Here is a 7,351-nt window from a genome sequence, read left to right as displayed (position 1 = left end):
TGCACTCATCAGAGTTTTATAATAACTTACATGTGATTCCATCTCTTTGCCCCACAAGACTGTGAGGCCCCTTGAAGGAAAACAGGAATCTTGGAGACTTCTTATTTGGATACTTGGGTCCTATAATACTTGCTCCATAAATATTCGTGGGGTGATATACATGATCCTTGATATTAATCTGTGAAATGTAACAGGTGGGTGGGCTGTCTTTTGTTTAGGTTTAGTTAAAGTTTTTGGTAGTGTTTTATCTTTTAATCCATCATAAAGTTCATGGATTTTTTTTCTACCCAATTTAAAATCAGCTGTTTCACCAGATGGGTTAATAATTTTTAAACCTTCTCTCCTAGACGCCATGCCCCGAGAAGAGTGATCTTTTTCCCTGTTTTCACAATGGAGGACTCGGGAAAGACTTTCAGCTCTGAGGAGGAAGAAGCTACCTTAAACCTTCTCTCCTAGACGCCATGCCCCGAGAAGAGTGATCTCTTCCCCTGTTTTCACAATGGAGGACTCGGGAAAGACTTTCAGCTCTGAGGAGGAAGAAGCTACCTATTGGAAAGATCTGGCGATGACCTACAAGCAGAGGTCAGTCCTCCAAAGTTCACCTGCTTTTTCTTCCTGTAAGAATCACAGCAACTGTTTATTGCAGGCCTCTTATGTGCCAGGCACTGTGAAGGGCTTAACTTACACTATCTCAAAACTGCCCCATGAGGAAACTGTTATCATCCCATTTTACAGATGAAGAAACTGAATCTCAGGGAAGGTCAATAACCTAACCAAAGTCACAGCCTGTAGGTAGCGGAGCTCAAATTTGTACTGCAGTCCTAACCATCATGCTGTGCTACTTTCCATCTTACTTTCTGGAAGGGTTTTTATTGGTTCCTAGATACCGTATCTGGTCAGTTCTTCGTGAAGGGGGAGGGAATTTCGCCCTATGCCGAGCAAAATATGTTGTTGCAGAATTTTAAAATCCGAAACCAGTGTTTTAGTGCCTGTATGTGGAAGCAGTGGTTGTGTGTGTGTGTGTGTTTGTGGTTCAGCTTTTGTTTCTTTTTATTTCTCCTGAACTCCTACAGTCTCCACATGGAGGTCCTATCCCAGTTCCTCTAGTTTCTTTATTCTTGCTTTGACTTAAGGATAATTCAGGCTTGGTATTAAAAAAAAAATAAAGTCCTTTGAATTTTAAAGATTGAGAAGCCAGAAATGGGTGTTTTGGATGGGGCAGGGACAGATTATAGTGGCAGGTTAAAAGAACATTTATAGTATGTCTAATACTATAGTATTGATAGTAATCATAGTATGTGTTTCTGTTGACACATAAATATATCTGCAGAGGGTACAAAGTATATTTACTACATGTTGGGCTCAAAAAATCTATGTTGAATGAATGAGTGAGTAATAAGTCAGTTAAGAGATGGCTTTGGAGTCAGGCATACCCGGGTTCAGGTCCAAATTCTGACTTCTTGTGTGACCTTTAGACAAGTCACTCAACTTGTCTATGAAATGGGTATAATGATAGTTTCTGCCTCAAAAGGTAGAATAAAGAGTTTAGCTGAATAAAGAGATGCTCTGTGTATGACGCTCAATGGCGCAATGCCCTGCACATTTGAAGCACCCAGTAAATTGCTTGACATTTGGGAATTCTGCTGTAGGGCAGAGAATACGCAAGAGGAGCTCCGAGAATTCCAGGAGGGAAGCCGAGAATATGAAGCTGAGTTGGAGACTCAGCTGCAGCAGATCGAAACCAGGAACAGGGACCTCCTATCGGAAAATAACCGCCTTCGCATGGAGCTGGAGACCATCAAGGTGAGGGGCTCAGAGGAGATGTGTGTGGATATAGCTAGGCTTCCGACATGGACATGGCCTGTGTGACCAGCAGAAAGCGCTCTGCAGAGTGAGGGGCTGAGGCCCTAGGCCCACTCCCACCTCCAGGCCTGGTGGGCGATGCGGTTGTGGTACTCTTTATGTCCCTGATGAGTGGAGCTCTGTGAGAAGCAAGTCACATATGTGTCCCCACAGCCTTTCTTGGTTGCCTAGAACAATTTTTTTTTTTTTTAAAAAGATGACCGGTAAGGGGATCTTAACCCTTGACTTGGTGTTGTCAGCACCACGCTCAGCCAGTGAGCGAACCGGCCATCCCTATGTGGGATCCGAACCCGGGGCCTTGGTGTTATCAGCACCGCACTCTCCCGAGTGAGCCACGGGCCGGCCCAGCCTAGAACAATTTCACAGGGTGCATGGCAGGGTTGCTATAATTGCTGATCATTATCAAGTCCAGAGGTATATTATTCTGTATGGTAGCCCCTAGCTACTTTTGGCGTTTGAAATCCAAGTTAATTAAAAAAAAAAATGCAGTTCCTCAGTCACACTAGCTAGATTTCAAGTGCTCAGTAAACATGTGTGGCTAGTGGGTACTGTTAGTAGACAGGGGCTGTAGAATGTTTCCATCATTATAGAAAGTTCTGTTAGAACTTTCTAGAATGCTAGTCTAGAGCAGGTTTCTCACCCTGGGCACTGTTGATGTTTCAGGCTGGTTGACTCTGTAGTGACGGGCTGTTTTGCACATTAGGATGTTTAGCAGCATGCCTGGCCTCCATCCACTAGATACTAGTAGCACCCCCTATCCCAAGTTGTGACAACTAAAAATATCTCCAGACATTACCAAGTGTCTGGAGAACCACTGCTCCAAAGGGCAGAGATTGTGCCTTTTGCACTTTCTATAGGGCTCAGCAGATGATCACTAAGTAAACACTGTGCCCCAGAGACTGGCTATCAGCCCTTGCTGCCATTCAGGGTTACAGGGCCAGCTTCATAAACATCAGACAGGCCTAAACCCATTCTCCCATTCCTACCCCCACCCCCTGCTCTGAGATTCCATTTCTCAGTACGTCTGGGTGGGGCCCTGGCATGTCTGCATGGCTTCTCGCTCCCTGTGTAAATTTTGATGAGCCGCGATGAGAAAGAGCTGAAGCCCTATAGTGGCTACCCAGAGCTAGGTGTGATGGACAGTGAAAGGAGACGTCCTCCTTGCTCTCTGGAAGCTTCATTGGGAAGACAAACCTAATGCAATGAAGCACTTAGGGAAATAATACTTAGACACAGTTCTGATATGAGAGCCTTCCAAGAGAGATAGATCTGCACAGTTGGAGACGGCTTCATGGAGGAGCTGAGAGGGCCTGGAGCTGGTGTTTGAAGGGGTGTGTGTATCTGCAGCCAGAAGCTTGGTGCTTGGGGGCTGGGGGTTTGGATCTATCACAGACATGAATAAGAATGAGTGTCCAGTAGACCTTGGAAGCCCAGCCTTACTAGTGCATGGGAAAAAAAAGTGGGACCAACAAATGGATTCAGAGCCGGGGAGAGGAAAGGTCCCAAAGACCTTGGAAGCTGAGCGGTGAAGTTCAAGCTGTAAGTTATAGACCAGACAGCCCAAGTGGCCCATCCACAGGTCATTCTGGCCCATACATGTTGTTTGCTTATTAGCTTTTAGTGGTTTTTATTCAGTGTTTTACCATGAAAAAAAGAATTTTCCGGTGAACAATTCTGTCTCCACCACCTGGGCTTTACAAATAAGATTTACCATACTTGCCTTTTATTATACATATTTCCATCCATCAGTCTGTCTTATTTGCCAGTGCATTTCAAAGTAAACTGCAGACATCCATATACTTCCCCCAACTACTTCACCCTGTTTATCATTAACTAAGTTCAGAGTTTGTTTAGTTTCTTCTTTCAATAGTCAACTTGATATCTTTAGTGTTTTTTAAAAAATGTTTAATATCAACATCTAAATTGTGTAAGACTTCCTGTAAAAATCTAGATCTATGACTTGTCTTCTAGTTGGAAGATCTGGCCACACCAGGCCCGCATTTGTCCACAGGTACAGAAAGCTCTGGTGGGGTTGCTTAGACAGAACACACATTCTCCAGTTCGTCCCCATCCCCACATCCCTGACACTGTAGGCTCATCATGCACCTTGCTTACTTCACTCATTTGTTAAGTGTGACCCTGCAAGCTATAGTATTTGACCCCTACCACAGGCAATGAGGAATCATTGTAGTTCTTAAACTGCAGGGGACTCGGGGATGAACAGCTGTGCAGAAGGAAGATAAGAGTGTGAAAATAGTTTGGAGAGGGTAAGGGGCCCTCTATGGGTGCTGAGCAAAGGTCAAGCAGTTACTAAGTAATTAACTGTTTCAGGTCTGAGCCCTTGAGCCTGCAGGAGATCTCTTCATTACAACCACATGACAGGTGCATGAGACTGAGAGTACAGAGCACAGAATACAAATACCTTAGAATAATGAATACACTGCCACTAGCAAATATTTGTCGCCTGCAGGAGATCTCTTCATTACAACCACATGACAGGTGCATGAGACTGAGAGCACAGAGCACAGAATACAAATACCTTAGAATAATGAATACACTGCCACTAGCAAATATTTGTCAGTCACCTAAGAGAAATGCATTCAGCTGAGATGGACTTCTTGACAACTGGCTTATTCATCACGGGTTGAATAAAAAGCCTGTAAAGGATCAAACAGACCACTTATTGATGCCTCCATCAGCTGACAACTTATTATAATTAGCCCCAAATGAAAGCATAGCATTTCAGCAATAGCTTTTCATGTCCACAGGTTCCAGGGTGATCATTTGAATATCCACATAGGTGGAGGAGCCCGCTCACTGCAACCTCTTGGAGCTTGTGTTTGAATTTAGGCTAATGATCTAGGAGCCTGTTTTACTTGGAGATGCTTCCAAGTAAAGGGTGTGAGGTGATCAGAACCACACCTGGGAATTGGCCTGTGCATGGGGCCTGGTCTGCCCAGGCTTGCCTGAGTGCAGACACTTCCCCTCTGCTCACAGCCAGGAAACAGGAGCATGAGAAGGGACCAAGTGACCGGAGGATGTGGAATGGCCTCCCTGTTGTCACTCTTTAAATAATCTGCTTGTTCTTTGGATAGTCTTCTTGCACAGTGGCTCTTGCCACACCCCTCTGGCCTAGGCACCATTACATCACCCTCCCCAGCCCATCAACTGCTTCCAGCAACAGCTATGTTTACTTGATCGAGTAAAGGAGTTTGCCCTTTTTTTTTTTTAACTTTCAAATTAGACATTGGACCTTTCTTGTGGGAAGTGAGTGTTTTCTTTCATGTTTGTAGAATCTAGGATGGGTGCTTGATGAAGGAAAGGAATTTGAAAGAGGAACAGGAGCAGAGTTGAGAAAGAGAGAGAGGGGCCGGCCCGGTGGCACACTGGAGAGTGCGCCGCTTGGGAGCGCGGTGGCGCTCCCGCCGAGGGTTTGGATCCCATGTGGAGACCGGTTCCCGCTCACTGGTTGAGCGTGGTGCGGGTGCAGCACCGAGGGTTGTGATCCCGTTGCCGGTCCCCGGTACGGGCGCGACACCGAGGGTTGCGATCCCGTTACCGGTCAGTAAAAAAGACAAAAAGGAAAAAAAAAAAAAGAAAGAGAGAGAGAATATGTTCATTACCTACGTGGCGTGGATTGAAAGGGTTGGGACATTTAGTGTAGTTGTTTTAAGAGCACCAGCTCAGGCGGCCTGGCTTTGACCTTGCCTCAGTCATTGGCTGCTGGTTGACTTTCGGTTAGTTAAGTATCTGAGCCTCAGTTCCCTCATTTCTGAAGTGGGGTTAAATGAGACCACATATGTAGTGTACTTAGGCGAGAGGCTGGCACAGAATAAGCTTGTGGTAAATGTTAGCTGCTCCATCTGGGCAGCAGCGAATCATCGAAAAGTCATCTGGATTATTCCTTGCCTTTGGAAAGCACTAGACGAATCACAGTAAGCTTCCTTTGGTGATTAACTACCATGCTGCAGGGGAGTGTCCTGGATCAAAAGGTCGGAACAGTTGTCAAACTGAGTTCATGCTGCCCTCCTCTTATTGTGGGCACAGGCAAGCAAAGTCAGTGTGATTCCTGACATTCTCTTTGTAATGCAGTAACAACATATGAAGTAGGTCCATATTGTCTTCACAGGAGAGGCTTGAAGAGGTTAATGTGGCTTTCTTTGGCCATGGACACTTTGAGCAAGATGATTTGTTTGCAGATCATTGGGGGCTGTAGGGACCAGGTTTGGGAGAGGACAGGATACAAGGTGCTCAGGAGGTACTTGGAACGGTTGGTCAAGGCATGCCTGCTTTGAATGACCACGACCTGTTCCCGCCATCTTCCATCACTTGCTTAAGATTCCAAGTCTTTGGAGAGGAAGTCTGGAGCCTCCTCAGGGAGTACGCTGGGAGGAGCAGTCCCATAAAGACTATAATGAGGGAACGATAAATCCCCTAAAGAAATCAGAGTGCTGGCAGGATGTGTGACCGGGGAGGAATGAATGGCTAAAGACGACAAATGTCCACTACCTCGAGAGCATATGTTCCAGGATTAACCTTCAGTATTTTTAAGGAGATGACAAAGAAGAGAAATAAATGTAGCTTATCAGAAGTCTTCAATCATTCACTCAGTGTCTATTTTGTCCTTCAGGAGAAGTTTGAAATGCAGCACTCTGAAGGCTACCGACAGATCTCAGCCTTAGAGGATGACCTTGCACAGACTAAAGCAATTAAAGATCAATTGCAGAAATATATCAGAGAGCTGGAGCAAGCAAACGATGACTTGGAAAGGGCAAAACGGTACGTTGGGAAAGAGGAAACAGACTTGGCTGTAGACACTTTGAGCCAAATGATTTATTTGAAGATTGTTGGGGACTGTAAGGACCAGGTTTTGTCTCTGCTTTTTGTCCCCAGCAATGAGGTATGAGGCACTGTGTTGAGTACAGAGAACTCAGTGGTGAGCAAAACAGAGCCAGTGCCCCATGCACCTTAGTCTCATGGGGGAAATGGACAACAGGCAGTGAGAGCAACTTAACCACAGCTGTAAGTGCTGGAAGTCCAGGGTGCTCTGGGGGCAGGTAATAGAATGTATTAATTCGGCTGTTGGTGGAAAAATGTCAGGCAAGGTTTCCCAGAGGAAATGCCACTCTAGTCGAAGACCAAGGGATGGATAGCCATTATCCAGGGAAAAAGTAGAGGAGAAGTGAATTCTAGACAGATGAACAAGTATGGGCTAAGGCCCTAAGTTAGGAAGGAAAGACGGATGTTCAAAGAACAGTATTTCCTAAACTGATATTCTGTGGTTTAGCAGAATAATAACAGTAACTAACATTTATGAAATAATTATTCTGAGCCAGGCACTTTTTTTTTTTTAAAGAAAACACTTGTTTTTTAAAACTTTACATACAAATTACACACGGTGAAATGCGCAGATCTGAAGTGTACAGCTCTATCAGTCTTGACAAGTGCACGCACTCATGGAACCCACACTCCTATTGTGTTCCTATAT

General features: G+C 45.1%; 1 protein-coding gene across 1 annotated transcript in view; it reads left to right on the top strand.

Annotated features, from left to right (window-relative positions):
• The first annotated feature begins 476 nt into the window (after positions 1 to 476).
• NDE1 (nudE neurodevelopment protein 1) overlaps positions 477 to 7,351 on the top strand; it is a 17,358-nt gene continuing 10,483 nt past the window's right edge. Inside the window, exons 1-3 of the mRNA XM_008587772.1 lie at positions 477 to 582; positions 1,650 to 1,803; positions 6,494 to 6,642. Coding sequence (XP_008585994.1) covers positions 500 to 582; positions 1,650 to 1,803; positions 6,494 to 6,642 — 386 coding nt within the window. The 5' untranslated portion in view covers positions 477 to 499. The remainder of the gene's footprint in view (positions 583 to 1,649; positions 1,804 to 6,493; positions 6,643 to 7,351) is intronic.

Source organism: Galeopterus variegatus, unplaced genomic scaffold (assembly GCF_000696425.1).
Source record: "Galeopterus variegatus unplaced genomic scaffold, G_variegatus-3.0.2 Scaffold4536, whole genome shotgun sequence".
NCBI lineage: Eukaryota > Metazoa > Chordata > Mammalia > Dermoptera > Cynocephalidae > Galeopterus > Galeopterus variegatus.
The sequence above is the reverse complement of the archived record's forward strand: the minus strand, read 5'-3'. Positions and strand labels throughout refer to the sequence as shown.